The sequence below is a fragment of the Orbicella franksi genome, chromosome 14 (assembly GCF_964199315.1).
Source record: "Orbicella franksi chromosome 14, jaOrbFran1.1, whole genome shotgun sequence".
Lineage (NCBI taxonomy): Eukaryota > Metazoa > Cnidaria > Anthozoa > Scleractinia > Merulinidae > Orbicella > Orbicella franksi.
This window is the reverse complement of record NC_138158.1, coordinates 6,273,796-6,300,410: the sequence shown is the minus strand read 5'-3', so window position 1 is coordinate 6,300,410 and position 26,615 is coordinate 6,273,796. Positions and strand designations below refer to the sequence as shown.

General features: G+C 38.2%; 2 protein-coding genes and 1 long non-coding RNA gene across 3 annotated transcripts in view; 1 reads left to right on the top strand and 2 right to left on the bottom strand.

Moving 5' to 3' along the window:
* Window positions 1-26,615, bottom strand: part of LOC145468082 (uncharacterized) — a 43,406-nt gene that overhangs the window by 5,940 nt on the left and 10,851 nt on the right. The window contains exons 17-32 of the mRNA XM_081451752.1: window positions 26,108-26,251; window positions 25,876-25,948; window positions 25,233-25,343; window positions 24,470-24,603; window positions 24,169-24,286; window positions 23,602-23,697; window positions 8,941-9,145; window positions 8,360-8,454; window positions 7,996-8,127; window positions 7,473-7,592; window positions 7,291-7,325; window positions 6,606-6,843; window positions 6,325-6,419; window positions 5,696-5,768; window positions 5,047-5,116; window positions 67-230 (exon numbers count right to left, since the gene is read on the bottom strand). Of these exons, the coding sequence (XP_081307878.1) occupies window positions 67-230; window positions 5,047-5,116; window positions 5,696-5,768; window positions 6,325-6,419; window positions 6,606-6,843; window positions 7,291-7,325; window positions 7,473-7,592; window positions 7,996-8,127; window positions 8,360-8,454; window positions 8,941-9,145; window positions 23,602-23,697; window positions 24,169-24,286; window positions 24,470-24,603; window positions 25,233-25,343; window positions 25,876-25,948; window positions 26,108-26,251 (1,903 nt within the window). The remainder of the gene's footprint in view (window positions 1-66; window positions 231-5,046; window positions 5,117-5,695; window positions 5,769-6,324; window positions 6,420-6,605; window positions 6,844-7,290; window positions 7,326-7,472; window positions 7,593-7,995; window positions 8,128-8,359; window positions 8,455-8,940; window positions 9,146-23,601; window positions 23,698-24,168; window positions 24,287-24,469; window positions 24,604-25,232; window positions 25,344-25,875; window positions 25,949-26,107; window positions 26,252-26,615) is intronic.
* LOC145468161 (uncharacterized) lies at window positions 10,510-15,546 on the top strand. Its single transcript, XM_081451846.1, has 2 exons — window positions 10,510-12,123; window positions 13,928-15,546. Exons 1-2 carry the CDS (start codon window positions 11,658-11,660, stop codon window positions 14,206-14,208), a joined length of 747 nt encoding a protein of 248 aa, XP_081307972.1. The 5' UTR covers window positions 10,510-11,657; the 3' UTR covers window positions 14,209-15,546.
* Window positions 17,570-23,112, bottom strand: LOC145468204 (uncharacterized). The gene is made up of 2 exons (XR_014042160.1): window positions 21,137-23,112; window positions 17,570-18,258 (listed from the first exon to the last, which is right to left on the bottom strand). It is a non-coding gene; the product is annotated as an uncharacterized LOC145468204 (long non-coding RNA).

Here is a 26,615-nt window from a genome sequence, read left to right as displayed (position 1 = left end):
ATGTTTGGCTTCTCCAGTAGGGAGAGACGTTGCGTGACAGCCCAAATGATGCGTGTAAAGCTTTACCTTGATCCAGCTTTCTATCACTCTGTCTTTCTTCAGTTTCTGTTCTTGACCATCGCCAATGAGCTTTATTGCGTCGCGAGTTCTAATTGGCTGTCTCTTGACCATGCTGTGAAAAATCTGGCTCTCACCCAGCGTGGGTTCACATGAGAGAGAGTAATATTCACCTGTGGAAAAAAGATAAACACACGTACAGAACTCATTGATTAGAGCAGAACTCGTGTCATTACAGTAAGCTGTGTCCGAGTCTGTCACGCAACACGACGGCTGGTAAAAAGTCACTTTGGAAACGTCCTACCTCATCGCAGTACGAATTTCCAGTCTATCACGCGACACGCACGCTGGGTAACAGCATGTCACACATGACAAGCGTGCTTGTACTGATCACACCACCTCCATCATAAACCAAACAACACGACAATTTAATTAGAGACAACCACCAGAGAGATTCAAAAACTCCTGATATTATCAAAGCTACCTGACACACAATACAACTGCTGCCATCTTATCAATTACACTTGATTATACTACCGTAAAATTTCTATGACACAATCCTCCAGCCTGCGTAGCAGGCGTTCATTTTCAAAAGCACGCAAAGGGAACGCAACTGCAAGCGAGTGCGAAAAAAGTAAGAAGCAGGGGGAGGAGGTAGGGCAAAAAATGAATGTCTGGGATTGACTGCAGGCGATTTCTTTCCTCCCTACCACCACCCCCTTCTCCTCCTTTGTTTGTTCACCCCCTCCCACTTCTCCCCATATTTTGCCCACTCCAGGCGCGCTCGTTTGCTCGCTCGCTTGCTCGATCTCCCTGCCTGGAAAATAGAAAGGAAACGTCTGCTATGCAGGCTAGCAATCCTCAAGAACGTTAAATTTTCACATTCCCCCTCCCCCCAACCTCGTTCCCAGGGTCTCTCATCTTAGCTCGCTCCAGAGGGCGGTAAGATGAGAGACCCTGGGAACGAGGTTGCCCTCCCCCTTCCATCGTGCATCATCATCAGTAAACCCCAGGGCATTTTATTAACCGGAAGAAATAACTAAATACAAGAAACAATAGAAATAACAAGTACAACAAGCAGAACCACAATGGTGTGATATTTGCTTCAGAAGACCTTATCACCCAAGGCAATATATATATATTGCTCTGTTTGGTCAGTGTAACACAAGTTCTTTTCAACATGATCTATCCCTTTCTTCTGTCAATATAGAGAACATTTTTATTTTATAACAAAGATCGACCAGCCCTCATTATGAGTCGTACGATGCACCTTTTAGCTTCCCGAAACAAGCGACTCCTCGAAAGTACGGACTGGATACGAAAAAGCTTATTCTCAAAGTACGTTACTTTCGGAATTTCACGGTATAAACACTAAGTTTAGATATCACTGGTTCTTTAACGTTGATATTTCATGTTATAATCATGTTTTGCTTTCATATTGGTGGGAAGGGGTTACAAGTTAAGGAAGACATTGCCCAGAGAAGAAAAAAACTTAGCACTCGCTGGTAAAATTCTTCTCCATGATAATTAACACTATAAATGCGCGGATACTATCATTGCAACTGTTTCAAAAAGATAATTTGTCCTTGCAAAATCAGTCAGCCATCTTTATTGTCAATGCTTGCCCAAGTGATTCTACAATAGATTCTTGTGTTTTCTGTGCATTTAGTCAACTAAATACATTTCCATATAAAAAATACTACAAGGGCTGGGGAGTGTTTAAACAGCTTTTATGGTTTTATAGTTGGACGACCCAATGTTTTCTAACAATGGCTTTTTTTCTGTTAGTACAAACATGCTTGCCAAGCCGCCATCTAGGAAGTGTGCTATGATGTTAGAGTGTAACTGTTTACCTCAAGTTTTGTAACATCCATTGTTTGTTTACTTCAAACAGCTTAAAAAGCTGAAACAGAATTAAATTTAAACACGTGAAGTCAATTGGAATTTTTTCCTTCAACTCTATAAACCGTGACTTAAGAACTTGGAAAGCGATACGATTGGTTGACGATGAAACATTCGAGAATACATAATAGGCAAGTTAATTCCTGGTTGCGATAACAATCTCCTTAAAAGTTTACGCTTGAAATTCGAAGGTACGTAGATCCACTTTGAAAAAAAATCTGCCTTGACTTTAGCTGTTCCGTTAGTTCTCCGCAATGAAGAACAGTGAAGAGCAGAAAGGTAAAGAGAAGAAAGCGGTGAAATACGAAGAAGCCATGAACCAGGCGTTTAGCGAAATCTTTCAGAATCTCAAGGTGATTGAAGCGGACAATAAGAAGCAAAGAGAAAGACTAGATCTACAACGAAGGAGAGGTAGCGCTCCTCCTGCGACGCTTAGAGAAACAACTGCTGCCTTTACGAAATCATCGAAAACTGAAGTTGAAAGGAAATTTTCTTCACCAATATCTGGTGGAAATTCAACAACCACGAAATGGGTTTTGCATTGCTTTGAAGAAGAGAATGTGTGAATTCTTGATTTCAACCTTGGCTTCATTATGAAATGTGGCCGGCATTGGAGATTGTGGTCATTCGTGATCAAGTGTAGAGCTCTGACCCAACTTTCAGTTGGGATAACATGGACAGGTTGAAGCTGAAGGCACATTCAGTTTGTTATGCAAGTGGCGGTTATTTAGGGATCTTACGTAAACCAAAACGGCAACGCCATAACACGGAGAACGTCGCCAGCCAAAAGTGTCAATGGCAGTACAATAATCTCAGGATGCGTGGTATCTCCATCTTGGTACTTTCTTTACCATCCTCTGCGATACAACAACGTGAAATGACCTAATTCTACAATACGCTTTGGAGAATGCAAGTCGCAATGGCGAATTTTTCATCTGTCCAGTTTGAATTTAACAACGCGCTTACATATGGACCAAAAGTTAGCTCTGACACAAAAAGATGCAGTAAATAATTTAGATAGAGAGCATATTCTTAAGAAATATCAATGCTCTTTGGAATCGACGTTGAACTTTGCGACGCCATTGCGGTTGCACAAGGTCCCTAACTGATTTCAATGCTGCCCTTTTATTGAAGGGCAACAAAGCGAATTCCACCCCCGCAAATGAAAAACTACAATTATGTCGCTGTAAGCTTTAATTAGCAGACTAAAAGAGCAAATAACGATGTTCGAGACTACAAATGTCACTTAGGCTGGTTTGTAACTTCGAGTTTTGAGGTTAAGTTTTCTGTTCTACGTCTTTGTTAATTCTTTGTTTGCTTTCGATGACAATATCAATCAGTTTAGGAATGCAACGCCTTAAGCATTAACCATCGACAGAAACTTGAATTATTTATCACAGTAAAGCAAACTTTTGGGTTTAATCTACACCCAAAGAATATATCTTGGCTTCGCATTGGAGCACAGTGTGTTTTTATTTAACAAAAAGTGTGAAAAATCAGGAAAGGAACGGATCCACGAGTCGCTGATTTATTACAGTGTTAAGTATACAGTATTAGAAGATGCTTATCGTTCTGTCTCGCTAAGTGCTCAGCAAGGTGAAAGTACTTTAAAACTTAACACTCAACAGTTGAGTGATAAGTTTTAAAGTACTCCAGGAATGATTGCATTGTACGAAAGAGAAATCTTGTAGGTTTTACTAACTAAAGAACCCAGATAACCTAAAATATGACCGGATGCAGATTTTACAAGAAAACGAGGGGACAGTTTAATAAACTCTCTTACAGACGCTAGTAAATGATATATCGGTATTAATTGTACATCAAGGGCTGTCTTCTCCATGCGAGCTCCCAAACTGTACTATCGAGTTAAGCTCAAACTTTGAGTTTAAAAGTGAAATATGTTCAAAACATAAGAGATCACGAGGCATGTAAATATCTTGAGAAGTAAATCATAAAATGTTACATTTTAGCAGCTAGAAATGTGGAAAGATCAATGCTGTTTTAATTTTTTTTCTCCTGATTTTATAAAGCTTGTACCGTTGTATTCCAGCATGGGTACAAACCTAGTTATTACGTGAAGATATTGATAAAATTTATGTAATCAGTTTGATTCGCTTCACTTCAGTAAATGATTGACCTTCGTAGGCGTTTGTTTATTTTCAATGATATGCAAACATTAGACTGTTTCTAACCCAGCTTTTAAAAACAAAGATAGCCCAAAACGAGCGCCCGTTCACATACACCAGAGGTAACTAGTCGATGATATCAATGATATCAATGAGTAATCAATGGGTAATGGATGGATAATCAGTTGATTAGTCATTGATTATTGCCGATGAGTAATCGATGAATAATCGATGAGTGGAAAAGGTTAAAAAGCATTGAAAAATCAACACAGATGGATAGCGACAATTTCGTCCTGAAATATTACATAATTTGAACTTCATTTGAAGACTTAGGCCCCGTCCATGAAGCGCTGGAGAAATTGGAAAACGCAGCTTTATTTCTCCGGTTAGGCCTACCGTTCACATTATTCCGTCACGGAAACGGAGCTTTTCGAAAACGCTCTTCAAATCGGAGGCATTTGAAAACGCCGTCTTTGCGTTTTAGAACGAAGAAGAAACGAAGAAGAAACGAAGAAGAAACGAAGAAGACACGAAGAAGAAACGAAGACATTACGATAATAGTGTCATTCCCTGCCTGAGTTTTTCTAAACTTCTAATCCAAAATGACCGGTTATTGTTGCGTTTTCAAATTCCTCCGGCGTAGTGTGGACGGAAAACATTTGATGCGTTTTCAGAGTGAAACCTCCAATTTCAAATTCTTCCAGTGTAGTGTTGAAGGGGCCTTAGTCAGTGCCATTTGGACCAAAGTTTCCCAACTGATGAAAAAGACCGACAACGTAACAAAGAACCAAATAAAGCTTAGTAGAGGATCTTAGAATTTACTGGCAAAACTGGGCAGGCTTGATGAGAGAACAATGTCCACATTGCTCACTATGCTTAATTTGCCCTTATAACCTCTCTTTGCCTAGTCATGTAATTAACCCCTTGCATCAAAATGATGGAGATCTACGTACAAACTTACCATCTGCATAGCTTGGTTTGGACTGAAAGAGTCCCTCGGCCTCCCACTCTGCTTCAGTAAACTCTGAAGCCTGAAAGGATCAGTTGAAAGAAAGAAAAAAAGTCAGGTGTCGGTTGCAAGGAAGATCTTATAGTTTTAGCTCTTCAACGGTTACCACACTAACTTGCACAAATAACGTTGGAGCTGAAGATTACTTGTAAAATGTCGCTTTTCTGTGTGTTGGGAATCTTGTGTTATTAGAGAAATGTTGCATTTAGGACCCCGTCCACGCTACGCCGGAGCAATTTGAAAACGCAGCTTTATTTCTACGGTTAGGCCTACCGTCTACATTATTCCGTCACGGAAACGGAGCGTTTCGAAAACGCTCTTCAAACCGGAGGAATTTGAAAACGTTTTCGTGTGGGCAGAAAACATTTTCAAAACGGAGCTTTTTGAAAACGATGACGTCACGATAATCACGTGATTACCCTGCCTGAGTTTTCCTCAAATACAAATCCAAAATGATCGGTGATTGTTGCGTTTTTAAATTCCTCCGGCGTAGTGTGGACGGAAAACATTTGATGCGTTTTCAGAGTGAAACCTCGGGAGCTAAGTATACATAACAAAAACGACAGGAGGTCATGTCATCAAACTGAAGTGGTTCACGTACCTGCTTTGGTCTTCCGTTAGGATGGCAGGACGCCTGAACAAGTCTTACTAGTAAACTAGCACAGGGCACATGGCTGTTGAAGAAAATGGTATACAAACATTGTTACTAAGGTGTACCATACAGACAATCGAGTTCCTTGGTCGGTTGGTCGAGTTAGCGAGTGCTTGGCCGGTTTTTGGGTCAGTGGTACAGTAGTTTTGACGGGCGATTGGTTGGGGAATGCAGGTGGGCAGGCCGGTGGACAGACAGACGGAAGGAAGGATGGAAGGACTGACTGACTCACTGACTGACTCACTGACTGACTGACTGACTGACTGACTGACTGACTGACTGACTCACTGACTCACTGACTGACTGACTGACTGACAGATCAGCAGACTGACAGACTGACTGACTGATTGAATGACTGAATGACTGACTGACTGACAGACCGACTGACTGAATGACTGAATGACTGACTGACAGACAGACAGACTGACTGATTGACAGATCAACAGATTAACAGACTGACGGACTGAATGACTGAATGACTGACTGACAGACTGACAGACGGACAGACGGACAGACGGACAGACGGACAGACGGACAGACGGACAGACAGATTGACTGAAGTATGCTCATATACTTACGGCAGACTTTGAGTTACACTTTCGTGTAATGGTTGAGTGAGGTCTGGGCTACCACTGTATAACCGTATTTGGTGAGGACCTTCGTTTAGAGCCACCTGCAGCAGAAAAGAATACGTCTCTTATAAACCTGTCACGCAATCTCGAGGAAATAAACGATTCGGAACAATGTTCAAGTTTTGTTCTGTTTTATAGAAAATTTAACAGGTTATTACTTTAACAAAAAGTGTATTTAGTATTAACGTTGAAGATCTTCACTATTAACATCACTCACTACAACAAACCTTGACATCTGAACTGCTAACAGAAGGCGGATTTGTCGTTCCAACTTCAATGAAGATGGGAAGAAATCCGTAACCCACACAACAGAGATTTCTCGCTATCCTATCCACGGTGTATACTTTCAACATAAGGGTGCAAAACTGCGAGAAGACTGGTTCTCGGTATTCTAGTCTCGCGTTGTATTCTGGGTTGTAAATGTCAGAGTCGAGCTCAGCCTGTACGTCGATATCGTCACCGATTCTAAACAAGATAAACAACACCATTAAGAATGTTAACAGATAAAGAAAGACCGACTGCGTTTTTAAACGCGTGTGGTTAAGAGGTAAAGGCAAGACTGAGCAGAGAGACGACTGGCGGTTTGAAAGCACAGGCGACCTTTACTTTACACACAGTCAACTAAACCAAACAACAGCTATTTCAAAATTCGACAATCATTTGGGTTTACAATAGAAAAGATTATCTCTTTAATTTCCATTATCATTTCTGCATTTGTCTGATAATCAAGTGTTAGGGTAAAGGCATAAACGAATAACAACGACAAATTTTTATGTCTTGAAACTGCACTAAGAAGTGTCCGCGTGTACATTGCTGTCATTGACCGCTTATTGAAATTATAAAACTTAGGTTCCCCTCAATTTATGAAGAGTAGAAACCATTGCCGTTTTGCTACACCACACACGTATCTACCTTGTGTAGTTTTTGTCCAACACTCTTCCGGCAACCTGGAAATACACGACAAAAAAGTAAGTCCGTACTTGTATAGAAAATAATAATACTGTCAGAAGGACTCTACTTAATGAGCACTAGTTCCCTAACGAACTATCATTTCAAAAACGTTTTAGATCCAAACACCGCAACAAACGACAAACCTTGGAGACAGTGATACTATCTGGAAGAAATCGCGCTCCATCAATGTACAAATCAAAGCCATTTCCTTCTTCAAACTCGTCGGTCAGAATAGCAGAACGGCCATTCTTAATCCATACATTCTAGAAAACAAAACAATTACATTTAGCTCGAAGAGGTCACGCGTCAGACAACAAGTTTTTAATGTCTCAATGGAATTCGTTTCAATCTTGTCCCGTTATCTTCTTTTGTTCTTCTATTTGCCTTTTTACTACTTCTGTAATGCTTTTCTATTCTGTCAAACCATTTAAAAATTTCGCACAAATTGAAAGGAACTTTGTCATTTGGTCACTGTCATTTTTTACGAGGTTTAAAATTCCTTCAAAAGGAATGTAACTTAAAATGATAGTTTTCTAAGGCTCATAAACATCAAAGAGGTAATAATAAAACAAAAAGGAAGAAGGATGGTCCAGAATGGGAAAGATTAGGACGGATTACGAACAATGAACTTGAAAAATTTAGCTTAATTTTACAGCAAGTACTAACCTCAGGAAGATCATTTTCTTGCAGAAATTCCTCAGGAGAACTGGGCCTCTCTGGTGGAGGGCTACCAGACGCAAATATAGTTATCCTCAACGAGGCCTGTCCATAAAGGGACCACTGTTCCGGAAAAGGGCCCTATATAGATAAAGACCAACATCAGCATAAAGTAGACATGGATCTTGTTACAAGCATAACAGAGTGAAATGTGCGAGTAACAGAAGTGATATCTTCCTACAAAGACGCTCATTAGGGCTCGGCACGCAATCTTGGTAAAAAAAGATTGCGTGACGAACCAGCGATTGCGTGACGAGCTATCTGCGTGACGTCTGCGAAGGAGGCTACAGACGTGATGGTGAAGTCTTCTTACCCGCAATGGAATGTTAGGAACAGGAGCAACAGGCGGAAAGAACAGGGGAAGATTGTGAGTTCCCAAGTTGAGGCGTGCTTCTCCGCCTCGGCTATCTAGAAAAAAGAACAGTAACTTTAAGTATAATTATACGCACAAATCAATAACAGTAGATTGTGTATGTCAGATGCGGCTTTTAAAGGAGCTCAGTCAAGGTATTTTGAGTTATTTTGGCCACGTACAAAATTACCTTTAAATTGAAGGAAACCTGAAAATAATAGTTTACTAAGATACAAAAACACCAAAGAGATAATAATAAACCATAAAAACACAAGGATGGTCAAGGATGGAGAAGATTAACACGACGAACTCGAAGAATGTAGGCTAGAATCACTTCCCTTGGACAAGAAGATAGTTACTGACAAACAGTTTCTTGGGTTCACCGATGCCCTGACAATCGTGTCGGTAATGAGTTTAGCCCACGAGAATACACAAGAATTTAAGGTTGAATTCTAACCCATCAACTCTAATTGACCTTTCTTCTACCTTAATCCAAACTTAATAGTTAATTAACGGAAATTTTCGGTTATAGGAACGGTTACCTCCCGATTGTCTGCTTCGTCTGGAAGCATGTGAGCCTGCAGTCAGCGCCAGCGGCAATGCAGTCCAAGCCGCCAGTTTACTTTCGTCTAAAAGATTGGCCGCGGGCGCAGTGGAATTCCCGGATGTCGATAGATCACCTGGTTGCAAGTACAAGCGAAAAACCACGACGGAATTTAAATCCCAAGGCACGTTTTTGAACTGGGCCTGAAAACAAAAACATTGTAAAATGTCTTACATCAAGTGAGAGATTTTTAAACTAGCTAGCTAAGAAACGAACTGGTTTGTAATTCAGGGTGGAATCGAATTTCGAATACCTTAAAACTGAGTATGTAAATGCAAATGCGAGGATGTTCGTTGCCTCGCTTAGGGAAGAACGTCACGGATTTTTGTCTCACTTAAGGTGTTCAGGAAAAAAACTCCACTATTGCTAGCCGTCAAGATATCTTTTAAGGTGCACTCGAAGAGATAATAATAAAACGCTGTCATTTTCGTATCAGGTGGTATCTTTTAGGGATCAAATAAAGCTCGATCCACTCCCAGAACATTGGCCTCCTTTAGGGGATTCATTCAAATTTTCCGAGGAGCATCCATGACTTTTTGACATGGGAGATACCCCTGAAGGACTTCACGCAACCCTTGGCTCTTTTGAGAGCCATCAAAGCTATGAAAACTGAAATCTAACACAGTTTCTATCCGGTAAATTGTTACATCCAGCCAAATTCTGTCGCTTCATTAACCATTCAAAATACTCAGAACTATGCGGTTCTATGAGGTTTCGTTATTTATGATATTTTATTTCACCTCTCTTTAAAGAAATTCTCTTAGCAAGACGCCATGTAATGTGCGATGGCCGAAACCGCCTCGCTTTCAATAGTCTAGCCTTCGATTCAGTAAAATGAAAACCTCTGTCCCGACGAAAGGGTTGACGCTCAAATCGTCACCGTTCAAAAATCCCTATTGGTCACTTTACCTTTTATCAGCTCCAAGTTAATAATTCACGAAGTGTTTGAGTTGACCACCAAAGAAACATAACATTTATTTTACAAACCGTATCAGTGATAAAGCATACCGTTATTAACACCAGTAGTTTTTTTGATATTTAAGCGGCATGCGACCCATTAAAAGAACATATCAGGTAATTTATCGTCTGTGAGGTGAATAAGAAATTAATTCTGTGATTTTATGAACATGGATATTTTTGTTTTCAACCAGACATGAACAGAGAAATGTGTAATAAAAAGATTGAGAAGCGGTTTATATAGTTAAAATAAAACTTCGATGCTAAAGCAACAAAAAATCTTTATTTTTAGTTGGGTTTTCAAGATAAATTCGTCTTGATATTCTAGAAGAAATCAAAACAGGATAAAAACAGAAAGTTGGGAACTTTTTAAAAAAGAATTCATTATAATGTTTCAATCGTAAACGAAACCTACCCGAAATATATTTTTTTTGTTTTTTTTCCTTATTAACCGCAAAAGGTTTAAAATAATTTTGAACACGTTTATGTTTCACGTTATTTAAGATTGTCTTGAAGTTTAAGGCTAAACATTCATCAAAATGATGGCTTATTTACAAACAAGTGCAATTTTGAAGTGGAGTCACAGTTCACTCTAATTTTAGTCACCCAAGAAACTGGAAGACGAAAATTATCCGTATTTTACGACCATGTAATATTAATAACACGGTCAATTATTTGAAAGTTGGGTGGATAAATTATTGCGATAAAGAGCTTCAACCTGGGAAAAAATTGTTTCGCGAGAATAAAAAAAAGAGAAATTTAAAAACTGAAATTAAGAAGAAAAGCTTTGGGAAAAAAAAGGTGATAACCAGAAGCTATAACAAAAATAGATGGTTCCGTTCCTTATTAGATGCTGCAGATGTTTGACGTTTTTCTGTCTTCAGGTGGGGATTGACAAAAATACAATTGAATCAAAGAGTGAAGCGAATTCATCACTAGCACAGTTCACAAAACCGCCGGCAATTTAGCCTTGTCTGCGCTCTTTATAACTGGCGTTTCTTCAAACCTTCTTCATTTTGATTTTTGTTATTAGCATCTGAACTTTAATCGCAAACAGTAGTTTACTTCCTTCCTTGCCAATAACACGTTAAAAGGGTTTCAAAGATAAGGCGGTATACAAGCTAAGAAGAGTAAACAAACGCCTCAAGCGATATATGTCCCAGCAAGTTGGTAAGCAATTTTCCCCCTTGTTTCCATATTTAAGATAATTTTGAAATGCTACCGCAAAAACATTCCGAGCCAATTAATAATTTAGAACCGCGATTAAGTTGTCTCCACTCTTCTGTTATTTGTGAGCCAAGCACCAATTGAAATATTCAAGAATGTTCAAAATACAGCACCTTGTTCTTGAGCGAAACTATTTCTAATACAAATACAAAAGCGTGTTTAAAATATTAACGCCACTCGTGTAGGGATTTTCTCTTTTTCACGAGCCTCAACGCTATTCGACCAGCCCAAAAAACACACGGTTAAAAATTAAAATTATCTGGCGTTTAAACCAAGCGGGAAGTTCTCGACGAACATTTCGGTTTCAAAGTATGTTTGCGTTTTAATCCGTGTGCCAAAACACCATTGATTTATACTCGCTCAGAGATTGACACGCGTTAAAGATTTCACACCGAAGCGAAGAAGTTTTGAACGCTTTTATTTTTCTTTCTCACTGGAATATTTAAATCGCCTATTTGAATTTTCGCTGGCATGGAAACGGTACGCGAATCAGACGAGGAAATGGACTCTGAAAACGAGTTACTACCGTATACTTACGAGGGTGGACGGAACGAAAGCGGCGAGCGACATGGCAAAGGCAAAGCAAGGCTTCCAAACGGTGATGTTTACGAGGGGGAGTATAAGAACGGATACCGCAATGGCTATGGAAAATACGTGTTTAGAAAACTGAAGGGCAAGTCGCGAAACGCTTGCTACATGGGGCATTATGAAAACAACAAGAAAAACGGGCAAGGGACGTTTCTGTATCCCGATGGCGCGAAGTATGAGGGAAGCTGGAAAGACGATTTACGGCACGGATTCGGTTCGTATTATTACACAAACGGGGATCTGTACCGAGGAGAGTGGGAACATGACAGAAGACACGGTCAAGGATCATACACATATGCAGCGAGCGGGATGTCATACGAGGGGCAATGGTTTGAGGGGAAAAGATCAGGTAAATTCAATACTATAACACAGGTGCTTTTTAGCTCTTTAGCTCTTACTAAAAAGATTACAAGGAGATATTTTATCGAAGCGCATAAATTCGAGGAAGAGCGAAGAGAAACGCTTCAAGCATCGTACCACAAGCAGGTTTATGTTTGTTGAATACGATAATTGTGATATCAAAAGCTCAAATTGGCTCGATCACAATTTGCACAATTTCGCCAGTAGTTTGATCGTGACAAAATTCATTTATTGATAAACATTTTTGACAGACCAGAAACTTTAAACACAATGAACTAAACACAATCTCAGAATGATAGAAAAAGAAAAAAAAACTGAAATAACTGCTATTATTATAGCTTTGCCGGCGCGCAGTCAAAAATATGTATGTTTTCCAATATCCGCTGTGTTCAGAATTTTTCTTAGACTCGGTTGCTAGGTACCTTAATAAGTCCATGAAATATTAAGACCAAAGTGGTCTACACATAAATAAATTATGACCTAGACTCAGAAAAAGACACAAAGAAAACAGATACTACGCTGAAAGATATCGTTTAACGAATTTAGTCCCCCTGGAAAAATAACATCCAAATATATGCGATAAATAAGCAGTATAAAGCGAAAATCTTTGTAACAAGCTTGGCAAGTGCTTTGACAGCAAATCAAGAAATGCAAATAAAGTATTACGTTTTAAGGGCGAAAAAAGAGATAGCACAAATTACCGAATAAATTTTATGAATAAATCAGGCAATTTGCAAAAATGTCTCAAAGGAAAACAAAAATTCTGCGCCATCTTAGTAGTCCAATTTTGATACGTTACAATTCGTCAATACTTGGCTGAAGACAAAAATACAACAAACGTTCTGATTGTTCCTCTAAGCCTCGCAATAATGCGCAATGTTCCTCGCAGATATTAATATATCGAAATTGTGTTATTCACAAGAAATTGTCAAGCAATACGAAACTAAGTTTTGCAATGTAAATTTACGAATTTCCAAGGATCAGACAAAATTAAGAACAAATGATTAAAACAGCCTACTGATGAAGTCGGCCTATAGATGAACTTTAATTAAAGAAACCGTTGGCGTATTACACCCATAGGGAAAAAAAAGGCTTTATCGCAATAATGATCAATTTTCTTTTAACATACATTTACATATCTCGTTGTTTGCAGTAAGTCGGCGAAATTTCCCATTTAAATTCGCGGCTTTGTCTATTAAAGATAATTTTTTTTATCTTGCAAAGAGCGTTTTAATGAAACCCTCTTCTGGATAACAGCCATACTCGTGAACACACAAGACTTAGGTAAAGCGACGGCAAAAATCTCACGCAAAGTTTAAGACCTTTAGCGGGCTATATTTTTACGATCTTTTTCATAATGAACAAGAGCAGAATGGTTGGAAACATAATTTAGCAAGCATTTCCTTTGCATTTCCAAGAATTTTCTTCTTCACAATAGCAGACAGTATTCTCGGTATTGGACTGAAACTAGCTTGAAACCGAGGCTAATGCGGGGAGTCCTTTCAAATGCAAATGACATTAATCTACTTTTAATGATATTCCCCACACGAGCCTCAAGCTAGTTCCAGTCCAATACCGAGAACACGAAAATGGCCTATTTGACGGTTTGATAGTTGGCTACTTCTTTGTTTGTTTACCGGTTTGTTTACGCGCTTGTTTACTTGTTTATTTACAAATGTTCTTGATTACTTGTTTGTGCAACTGTCTGTTTACTCACTTTTTGTTTACTGAATTGTTTATTTTCTTATTTGTTTACAAGCTCATTTACCAATTCTTTGCTTGTATCGTTTCAGGAAGAGGCAAACTTACGTTCGGAAAGCAAAACTACATCGGGAATTTTCACGACGATAAAATGATCGGCCCGGGGACGTACATCTTCGCCAACGGAACACAGCAACATGGCGAGTACATCGTAGTCGAGGAGGAACTCGAAGACTTAGAGCTCCCAAAGGGAAAAAACGACAGCGATAATGAAAACAGAAGCCGAACGAAGCAAGTGAAAATCAAGTGGATAAGTTGCAACAGCGACACTCCGCCTGTTACAGTTGTCAAGAAGGAGACAGTTATAAATTAACTGACTAAATCACAACCTCGATTCCAGGCTTTCTCTCCCTTGCAAAGGAGAGAGAACCTGGGTCTAGGTTAATTAAATTCAGGTTACAATTTAGAATAGTAACAAATTTTGCTTTTTAGAAAAAAGGGTCCTTGATGGTGCTGGTAATTTAACCATTTTTCTTACATAACACGAAAGGGAAGAATGTCATTTTCAACTTTGTAACGTACATAGGAATCTATGTTAAGGAAATGGGTTGAAAGTTTGGTAAACAATTTTTAAAAAAAAAAAAAAATTAAAAGGTGGTTCTCTGATTTCAGGGATCCATCGGAGGTTAAAAATGATTTTAAATGGAGATTTCGGTTAGTTAAACTAGTCTTCTTCAGGAAAGGAAGGAAATAGAAGTCAAAATGACGGACTGATGTTTTTGCTTTGTAACCGCACCTTGACTCGGACATATCGTGACAGTTACGTGAAACGTCATATGTCAAGATAAAAAACAAATGTGTGGGAAAATAAACCTTGAGACACATCAGGAACATTACATGAACGTGATAAACGAATGTGATACATCACCGTCGATGTATGGATCCTTCTCACGGTCACAGAGTTCAAGAATTATTTTTTTAAATTAATTCATCTCAATCTTTCTCAGTCCTAAACATCCGTGTACCTCTTTAGTTTATAATTAATTCTTTGATGTTTTTCGACCTTGTAAGCTATTATTTTAAGAATTTTTTCGGCTTGTATTAGTTATTGAATCGTGACTTAGCTCTTTCCAACCCAAGAGCGATTAACACTTAATTTCTCCTTATAATATCAATAAACTTTCTAGTAAAAAGGTCATGAGAATTTAACAAATGATCACTTTTTGATATCTTATAAAATTCTCCCAACTGGTACAATAACAAATATGTAAAAAACACGGAGAATAAGTATGACACTGTAGTTTAAAATGTTGCATTAGGTTAATAGCAACAAGTACTATTTTCATAAATTTCTTTTTAACTATTTATACACGTTTCAACAGCAAAGCAGGCAATTTCAATTTAGAATAGTAAATCTGCAAGTAGAAGCCAGCTTTTCTTTCTTTTGCAAACGCCCTAAGCGGCCAGGAGAGAGGAGAGGAGTCTGTATTTGCAGTATAGTCAAGAAGCAAACTATACAATTCTAAAAAGGCACCAGAAATAAAACAAATTGTAGCTTCAAAGAGATTAATGGGGCACTACCTACTTGTAGGGGAACTATAAAAGCGTAGTCTAATGTCAACAAAGTTAACAGGTTTTTTTCTAATAAACAAGAAGCAACTAGATGTCAAGTGAACAAAATTTCATAACGTAAAATATTGTTCACATTGTGCAACACACTGGAAAAGTTGAAAATTTACAGAGTATGTAAATAACATGTAATTAGCATGTAAATAATCAAAAAGAGACTGTAAAGAATAATTTACATGATTTTTCCCCTTTTACATGTTTTGGTGGTTTCATGTAAAAAACATGTAAATATTTCAAGTGAAACATGTAAATGAGGAAGAAAACACTGTAAATGTTTCAAAGCCAAGGGCTAAGATCATGTAAATAACATGTAAACTGTTCCTGCAAATACTGTAAATAGCCTGAAAATTTCTTGTGATTCAACCTGGAAACGCGTAAATAACACGTAAAGTTAATACAGGGAGGCTGCCAAAATACTGTAAATAACATGTAAATAAAAAAGGGGAGGCTGTAAACAACATGTAAATAGAAAAAGGGAGGCTGGAAATAACATGTAAATCGGAAAAGGGAGCCTGTAAATAACGTGTAAATTGAAAAAGGGAGCCTGTATAGAATGCATAGAATGTACGGTTTTATTGTAATCAAATCTGTTGACCTTAATTATAATAGTAGAAAATATGCAAATTTATACAGAATCAGAAATTTATTGCAATCCGTACAAACTCAGTAAAATTCAAATAGTTTGTATATGCCATGAATAAGGTTTATAATGTATACATTACAACAAATAAAACATGTTTTCTTTTCTTTCTATCCATAACAAGACGACTTAAACGTAATTTTGTGCATGGCCAAAATATTTCAAAATACCATGACTGAGCTCCTTTAACCGAATTCAAGTACTTTTCAAGAAGACTACTAAAATTCAAGACCTTTTCAAGATTGTGCAAAACCATGTCATATTCAGCTCTATTTAATTCATAAATAATAAAGTGATGAAGAACTATACTGTTGGCAGCTACAACTAGTAAAAATTTTGCAATTTAGGTGTATTACTAAATTAAAATTGTTTGCAAATGGATACCTGTCTTAAATTTATACTAAATACACAAAGTCAAATGTAACAATGATAATACCTTTGTCATAAAATGAATGAATAAAATGTTTTTTCTTACTAAGTAATTAATGTAGGATTAAATTAGCTTTAATAATTATCATGAAAAATGTGGGAGGCACGATGGCCTCCTAGTTACATGTAGTGCACTCAACTCCTGATCACGTGGTCCGGGTTCAAGCCTTAGGTGGGTACATTCTGTTGTGTTGTCGGGCAACACACTTTACTCTCAGTGCCTCTCCACCCAGGTGTATAAGTGGGTATCAGCAAATTTAATGGTGGGGTAACCCTGCAATGGACTGGCATCTCACCCAGGGGGAGTAGAAATAGTCCTACTCACTTCCTGTTACAGAAAGCGGGATAAGCTCCAGCCTGTTGGGCCACGTGGGTCGTATGCAGACTTTACCTTTACTGCATTATGAAAATTACTGCAATGTAAGTGTCAAGTATTGAGCAACTTTTTTCGTAGAGTGAATTGTTCCGGGTTCAAGCCTTAGGTGGGTACATTCTGTTGTGTTGTCGGGCAACACACTTTACTCTCAGTGCCTCTCCACCCAGGTGTATAAGTGGGTATCAGCAAATTTAATGGTGGGGTAACCCTGCAATGGACTGGCATCTCATCCAGGGGGAGTAGAAATAGTCCTACTCGCTTCCTGTTACAGAAAGCGGGATAAGCTCCAGCCTGTTGGGCCACGTGGGTCGTATGCAGACTTTACCTTTACTGCATTATGAAAATTACTGCAATGTAAGTGTCAAGTATTGAGCAACTTTTTTCATAGAGTGAATTGTTCTTTTGAAATAACAGAAAATGGGAAGAAAAAAACCACAAGATAGAGATTGACATTTTAAATTCATCATAAAAACATTCATGCCAAAGGAATACTACATTGCATAACATAAAACAAGGCTTCTGACATCTTTTAGGCTATGTTTACAAAGTCACAGTTTCCTTCTTTTTCCAAAACTGTACGGAATCCAAACAGTACAAACATTTTGCATCCCTGACAAAACATTCCCTGTAAACAATATTCAGACTGGTAAAGATCCAAAATTTTACTTTTTTTTGTGATAAAACACTGTACTTAAAAAACAAAAAAACAAAACAAAAAACAATTCGTAGTTCCCATAACACAACATAAGTTAATAAATTGCTGTTCTGGTACTACACGTATGTAAACATAGCCTTTTCTTTTTACGATGAAATCTTGTAGCTGCTGTATTGAACAATAAGTATCAACCTAGCAATCTAAAATATTTAAATTTAATGCTAATTAACTAACACAGGTAGGTGATACTTCAAAGCATTAAAAATGTTTAAGGTGGTTGAATTTATGCCAAAAAGCTTCCAGAGCATATCAAAGTGTTGAAGGTCACCATGTTAGACTGTAGTGCACCAGGGGCCCATTTCTCAAAGGTCCCAAAAAGTTTTTGCACCCAGAAAGCCATACCAAAATCTGAAATCTTATACTCACAGAGCTGTTTTATTTGCTTATTCTCAATATGAACAGAGGTTTCCTTCACACAAGAAGTTCCAGGCATATACAGCTCTTAGTTTTTAGACACAGCTCAATTAAAGATGGCTTTGTGGGCCCAAAAAGTTTCCGGGACCTTCAAGAAATGGGCCTTGGACCCCTTATAGGGTCATAAGTACTGTAGACTTCTCAGTTGCTGCTTTTTTCCTGATCAAGCATCAATGCCAAGGAGTATGCATGTATTGACCACTCTCAATTTTACTTCATCCTACAAGTAACATAAAACATTTCGTTAAATAACATAAGTTTGTCTCTGTATGAATCAGCAAATTCTGTGTATGATATCAATCAGCGAATTTTACACTGGAGTTATTATTTTGTTTCTTATCATTCCAATTTATACTGTAGCCTTTGAAATCGGACTGTAGCCGGTCATGTTGACCGGCCAAAGTAATTTTAGCTCAGTCACATCTCGTTTCTGACTGGACAAGATATTTACGAAAAAATCAAGTACATGTAATGTTAGACTAATTAAACCCACAAATATAATTTGTTTGTTCGAGTCACTGCTAGACCGTTTAAAAATTGGCTTAATATTTTTCTGAACGGATTTAACCCCAGTCGTTCGAATGGCATTCCTATCGATCTTGAATGCATGACAAACAGCAAGCGAATGGTCTTTAGCCGTTCGAACAGATATGCGTTGGTGTATATTTTCGTGAGAGGTCATAATAAAAAAGAGATTAAAACTCTCAGATTTACAGTTGGGGAATTCATTGTTTATTCAAGAATGAACGTGACCGTCTCAACATGACATGACTGGTCAACATGACCGGCGAGTGAAGTTTTTGGCCGGTCAAGTCACCATTCTGGCCAGACATTGCCCGTTGACCGGCCATTATTTTGAGCCCTGAATATTCATCGATCAAACAGATCTTACATCTACATCTGTAGCTGCTGTGTGACAAAAACTTTGCACCTCTGATTGGAAGGCACTGAATGTCAGAGGATGTAGAAGAACTAAACTCAAAATCTGTGGCAGTAAATATTCAACGTTCACTATCTTCTACACTGTAATATTCATGCACAATAAATCAAACTCCTATCAAACAATGTTTAAATAATAAGTCAAGTTATTTGCAGGCACAATTTGATTGTTTCTTACATGTACTTATGCTCTATTGGTGGACAAAGGTACAGATGATGTCATAAACATTTGTTTTTGTTTCTTTGTTATGTATTACAAAGCAGATAGATTCCATGTTGTTGTGCATCTGTTCAGTAATAGATCACAGAAGACAACAAAATGTGGTAAGAACATCAGTGACACACTTGGCTAAAAAATTCACAGATTCTGTGACACACTCTGGCAATGGCTTATGTGAATATTTCTTGTTTTTACCACATTTTGATGTTATCTGTCATCTACTCAAGACAGGAAAAAACCCAGGCCTGATTTCCTCAGCCAAGTAAATTTTGCTCTTGGGCAAGTGAAAATAGAAGTTCAGTGGCCCAGTGGGCAAGTGAAATTACAATGTAGCCTCAGTAGTCTTGTGAGTCTGACTAAAAATGCCAGCTTGATAAATGATAATTTCCAGTCATTCCATTTCAAAACTTAAGACCTAAAGATTAGTTAATTATTAGGCTGAAAGCAAGAATTAGTTAGGAATCTGAGCGTACTTTGCTCGCATTAAATTTGTGTCCTTTGATTTCCTTACTGGCCACCACATTGGCAACTAATATTTAAGTAGGGGCAAATGAAAACTAAAATTGACTGGCCCACTGGGCAAGTGACTTACAATTTTTTTTTCCTGCCCTGCTACTACTGAACAGATGCATGACACATGAAACCTACATGTATTATTTTGGTAAGAGCCCAATTTCATACAAGTAAAATGTACAGCTGTAACAGGGCTCTAAAATGCTGTCTGGTCATCCCAGGGTAAGGCAATTGATTGAAATCGATCCATAAATTGATATAAATCAATAAATTGAAATTAATGTAAGTGTTATCAGTGTCATCAATCAATTGAAAGAAATCCATACTCACATGCTAGAGAAGTTTCAAGTTATCAATTTGATTTGACTAGATTTATCAGTCGTTAGCGAATCAATTGAAAGTTGGTCTCTCTTTGTTTGTTCACATAAACTGTAGAAAAACTGTGTCCCTCAACACAATGCTTGATTGTAACTTTTTTATGTAGATTTCAAAGGCACTACCAAAGACCCCCAAAACATAGTCCCGATACATGTATGCCAGCAAAATATTCTGTTTACAAGATACAATGTTATGTTTTTCTGCAACTGTATTCACGATTTCATATTTCACTTTATATCTTTTGTTCATTTCTTTCTTATTAAATGTTGCTTAAATGATAAGCTAGTATCAGCAAAATCGATAATGCTTATTGAAAATTTGATCACAATCGATTACTCATGATGAATCCTTTTATTGATTTCTGATATCATTGACTAATCTCTATTGATTGTTATCGAATAATCGATTGACTATACTGTGTCATACAAGACAAGTAGATTTTCCTGCCTAGGCAAGTTACTCCTCCTTTTTTTTTCAAGTCCTGTGTAGTTTTCATGACAGTTTGAGGTACATGTATACCTCTTTATAAAGTATCTTAGATTTTTTTTTTTTTTTTTTTTTTTTTTTTGTGAAAGGAAATTCCACAACATGTAACTTACTATCAGTACCAGTGAGCGCAATGTCCATGTACAGTTGTGTATAACAGCATATTGTAACTTGCATGTAGGTACAACTGTAGACACTTGAGTAACTTCAGAATACTTACACTAGCATAAGAGAAATTTCTCTGCTGAAAATGGCACATTACATTTTAGCTTACTAGCATTCACATCAGAGGGCAACATAACCTTACAAGAGCATGCATCAGAAGGAATCATAAGGTGCATATAAGCCAATAACAAATGTGGCATGCTCTTCCTCTTTTATCGAGAACAGATAATAACAGATCATAAAGCTCTTTATGCACGGCAGGTAAACATCACCAAAGTCGATTACACAAGCAATGTAACTTCTCGTTGATAATGACACATTCACAACCAAAGGCAAAACGAAATGTATCTTGACGTTACTTTACTCTACTCGTTCAATTTATGCAAAACTTGCTTACCTGTTGTTGTTGTTGCCTGTAATCGCTATCTTCAGCTTCTGGGTAACGGAAAACCTTGCCTTGAAACCGTGCACGGTGACGAAGCGAAGGTAGAGTGGATTTTGGCCCGCTAAAACAGAGCTCGAGTTCGATGCAAATTCCAACGAACTGCCCAACATGGCGGGAGAACCGAGACAACCTGGTACCTAACATGAAGACCGCTGATTCCCGCTTGTTGGAGATCGGGCACTCACAAGGCTGCCATATTTAACGCTCTATTAAAATCGATGATATTTCGTTCATTCTCAACGGTTCAGGGGCACAATTGTGACCTCGAACATTCGTGATATGAGAAATTTAATGTCTGTTGTTTTCGGATTGTTAGAAAATGTCATTTTGGGTACAGAAAAAAAGTCAGCTATCATTTTCGGAAAGGCGATAAGACCTAATGTTTTCGGGAAATGGACAAAAAAGCCCTAATAAGTTCGAGAATACTCAAGTTCCTCTAGAATAACCGAACAAATAAATCTTTTTTAGTGGAACCTAAAATTAACCTACAGAGCTTTGAAAGTACTCCAGATAGCCTAAAACAGCGTTCAAAAGCATTCGAGAGAAAACGGTCGTTGGGTGTCCCTGTCGGTTCCCTGCTTAACCTAACTCCGCGTCAGTTCAAACTCGGTCACCAGGGTTCTTTCTGTCTTGAACTCACACAACACGTGACGCTTTCATGGACCTTCATGAATAAACACGTACGTGTCCGAGAACTAATTTTTCTCTTTTCTAGAGACGCAAGCTTGGGACGCCTGCATGTGCAGTAACAATTCTAGTTTTATTTTGTCGTTGTGGGTGCGCGGAAAGTTCACAAGAAGACAGCTTAATGCGGTGTCGATCAATGCAGCGATTTAGTTCGGTGCATACCTTGTAACCCAACATCAATTTAAAGCACACTATTGCACACACTTGGACTTTAGAGAAGTTCAAATGCTTCAACGTAAAAGGTTTACGGAGCTTTACGGCGGTGTTACACTTTAACTTTACGCGCCTTCAAAAGGTCCCATTTATATGTTCTCGGTTACCCCCCCCCCCCTCCTCCCCCCAAGTTTACCCTGGGCGAGGTAACTTTTCACTTATTTCTTTGCAAAATCCAACCAACCGTTTACAAGAGGATCGCGAACCTCTCGGTAACTTGGAATTTACATCATTTGAACAGTCTCCGTTGGTTGAACCGTTACACCAGAGTTATATTAAATAAGCCCACTTTTCCATTACATGGTTTTTGCAGGGTTTAAGCAGGCCTTCTCTTAAATTTAGATCTTTTTTTCTAAGGGTCTCCATTTACATTAAGGTGATCTTTACAGGTTTTCGAAAAGCCCCCATTATCTCATTTAAATTGTTTTCACAGCCTTTGCAAGGTCTCCTTTTTAATTTACATGTTTTAACAGGCTATTTAGAGCCCCCCACCGCACCCGTGCAACTTCTAGGTTTTCCATTTACATGGTTTTTACATGTTTCTTACAGGCTCCCCTTTTTCATTTACATGGTTTTTACATGTTTCTTACAGGCCCCCTTTTTTCATTTACATGGTTTTTACATGTTTCTTACAGGCCCCCTTTTTTCATTTACATGGTTTTTACATGTTTCTTACAGGCCCCCTTTTTTCATTTACATGATTTTTACAGGGTTACAAACATAACATTTCCAGACTTTTTACAGCATTCGGTTGAATTATTTACACGTTTCTCACATGGTTTAGCAAAGCAATTTACATGTTTTTTACAAAGGCAGATACTGTAAAAGTGCGTAAAATATTTTACAGGTTTTTACATGTTCTTCAAATGATCATTGTCGACAAAGACAATGTAAATCACTATTTACAGAACATTTACATGCTGTACTAAAAGCTGTAAATTTCCTGTAATTTTATTTTACAAAACCCTAACATGTAAATTGTAATTTACAAAGAATGTAAATCAAGATTTACATACTGTAAATTAAAATTGACATGTACATGGAAATTTTCAACTTTTCCAGTGACACTACAACCAAATAAAATATCGTTAGCAACGCCAGGTTAAAAACTCTTGTCCTGTTCTTGTAAAACTGTAAACTCGCATCAGCTGATAAAAGCAATCTTTACACAGAAACACAAAAATGCTGTTTTGGTCTTCCTTAGTGGACTCCATATATGAAGGCGACACGTTCAAGTTAAAAAATATCAATCTTTGGAGATGATTCTTTTGCTCTTATTCAAATCAAGTCAAACCAGGATGTATTTAATGTTTCGGAAACGTTTCATTTTCCTCACTTTTCTTCCCATAAAAGCACATAATTAATCTAATGTTCGTATATATATGTTGTGCTTCAGTTTCACCCTTAATACAATTTAGTATTTTCCCTTTGTTTTATAATCATTATCATCTAGAACACTTCTTTTTTTTTTTTTTTTTTTTAAAAAAAGATCTTTCCTCAAAAGTCTATTAATTTACCTCTTGCAATCCAAAGGAGTATATTCCCGCAAGAAAGTCCTGATGAGCCGACTTAGTGACGCACATAATTGGAATGTTGTTGTCTGCTTTTAAGACCTGCAAATAGCAATATTTGTCAGTTTAGCATTTGTCTGATAGCTATTTTTGGTTTTATTTTATTGAATCATTGACTAAGATACGTGTTGATAGACAACAGACGACTGAGTCACTGAGTCACTGAGCGACTGACTCACTGAGTAACTGACTGAGTAACTGACTGACTGACTGACTGACGGACGGACGGACGGACGGACGGATGGAGGGACGGACTGACTGACTGACCGACCGGCCGACTGACTGAATGGCTGGTTGGTGGGCGGGCTGACTGACTGACTGACTGACTGACTGACTGACTGACTGACTGACTGACTGACTGACTGACCTTCTGACTGACTAGTCGACTAAGTTAAAGAGTGAGTGACTGATCGACCGATTGATCGATCGATGGATCTAGTGATTGACTGATTGATTGAATGAATGAATGAATGAATGAATGATTGATTGATTGATTGTCTTTGAGCCACATACCTGTCCTTGATCGTGTTCATAGACTGTAATCTTAATCTTGGCTTCTCCTTGAATGGCGTCAATCAGTTTATCCACTTGAAAACCAATTATCGACTCCTCAAGCGGGGTTCTTGGGGCACTAACAAATACATCAACGAAAAATATAGATGCGGACCAACACCTCGTTTTCAAAACCAGACCTGGCGCAAATACTTTTTTATCCCACATGTTTATAACTCACTTATACATGAATCTGGAAGTTTGGTTATACGTGTACAACAACGACACAACTAAAAAATTCAAAATTTCCTTTTCTACTGACCTTTCAGCTCTCTGCACAACAGACACTGGGGTGTCGGGAGGGGGAGGTACTGACGGGGGTGGTGCTGGAACCAAGTTCTGTAACCCACGGCTGACTGGTAACGAAGATACTTGTGGCATGACACGAATATTGTCCTTCAGTGAAAACAAGTATTAGATTAACAATGCAATTTGGCACGTTCCCTGGAGTCTCTTTTAAGAACATCGCACGACATAAGTAACTTTGAGAAGATTAATCTCCAAGTCTTACAATTGTCTCCACAGAAAACGAATCAGAGTTATCCCTAGTTTCCGAACAGCAGGTTCCTTCAAACAGGTCTAGTCACGCAAGTCAGTTCTTTCCGTTAATATTAGTCAAAAGAAGAGGAGAGAGAGAGAGAGTTTTCTGCAGAGAGGACTTTCCTCTTGCTTGGCCCACGTTTGCATAGAGTTTCAACTAAAAAGAGAGCTTTCATACAACTGTTTTTTTCCTGGTAAATATCGTTATCTTTTGGCTTAGAAAACAACAACGTCAGCTCATGATGATGATGCAGCTCTTTAGAGATCCGAATGGTGCCTGTGATTGGTTAAAGCTTTCCCGCGAAAAAGTTCGTCACAACCAATCACAGACACTCTGCAGTGGTACGTCATCATTACGCAATTTTTCTGCTCCAATCCCAGACTTCTCTCAAGTAAGGAAAGAATTCAGCGCGCCCCGAAGGATATCTGTTTTCTGTTAAAGGTCAATAGAGGGAAAAAAGACATGCTTCACTGCAGGGTCTCACCATTGATGGATATCTGTAGAGGTAATGCTGTAACGGCTGAGGATTTAATTCGTCTTGTGTTGTGGTATCACGGCTGTTGACAAGTCTGAGGTACAACTCCGCCTGCCCCACCTAAGCGGTAAAAAAATCAAATCAAACGGTTGAGTCGAACGTATTTTTAAATGATGTAAGCAAACTCTAAAAGACGGACAGTATGGCGTTTGCCATCCCGATATCGGTTATCAAAGTTCGGGTTGCATAGCAGAAATTCCGTACTAGTGTACCACAATCACAAGCTTAAAGGAGCTCAGTCACGGTATTTTGAGTTATTTTGGCCACGTACTAAATTACCTTTAAATTGAAGGAAAATGAAAATAATAGTTTCCTAAGATAGAAAAACATCAAAGAGATAATAATAATCCATAAAGGAACAAGGATGGTCAAGGATGGAGAAGATTAACACGGATTACAAACGACGAACTGACAAAATTTAGGCTAGATATTTCAAGATGCGCAAACCGTGACCTAGCTCCTTTAACAAGGCGTCGTCGTGGTATTTTCGTGGTGGTTGCTTCAAAGCCACTATTGGGATAATGAGAGAGATTACAGAGAACACGACTAAGGCAAACAAACACGTGTTTGAAAAAGAGAAAAGCGAACAAACCTGTGGAATCTTGTTTAGTTCATAAGTGTTTAGAAACGCTTTTATGGGAGCTATCCTAATCGGTACTTTCCACCTGAAAAGAAATAAAGAAAAAAACTGAGACAACACTGAAGATATTGGCAAAATGTTTTGATGTATTATCATATTTTCATAACCTACATCAGAACAATTGTGACAACTGGTAGGGAGAATTTGCATTTTATAATAGGGATTTCAGGAGTCAAGCTTATACCTTCCACTAAGCAATCTGTTGCTGATGTCAAACAAGTCGATTTTAGTCCATCCTTTCGAAAACAGCTGTGTTGGATCATCAGAGTCCTCGGTGCTGTTCGCTTGCAGCTCCACAACAAGGTTAAGATTTTGATCAGGAATGCACCTAGAGCGATACAAAAAACATTAGAAAACACCAAAGAGTGAGAAGAATCTCTATCATCAAGAATTCTGAGCCCGCAATTTTCATTGGAGGTTGCTAAGCAACCTGACGTGCCTCTGACGTCATTATGACGTGACAACTTTCGGAATGTTTCGATTAGTTTTGTCCTGGTTCTTTGAATTTTTTGGAGATTTGAGTGCTTCACGGACAATTTGCAAGAACTTTAAAGAAAATGACTATAATAGTAGAGCGCGACGTCATCTTTTTGAATACAATCTATGGCCTCGTTCACACTAATGCATTTACATTGACGCGTACATATGCACAATAAGGCTCTGTTTTCAAATGTCTTGACCCTGGGCAGCGC

Bases quoted from the DNA above. Each gene is read 5' to 3' on its own strand.
- LOC145468161 (XM_081451846.1), top strand. From the start codon at position 11,658: ATGGAAACGGTACGCGAATCAGACGAGGAAATGGACTCTGAAAACGAG. The intron at 12,124-13,927 runs GTAAATTCAATA...GTATCGTTTCAG, and splicing joins GTTTGAGGGGAAAAGATCAG to GAAGAGGCAAACTTACGTTC.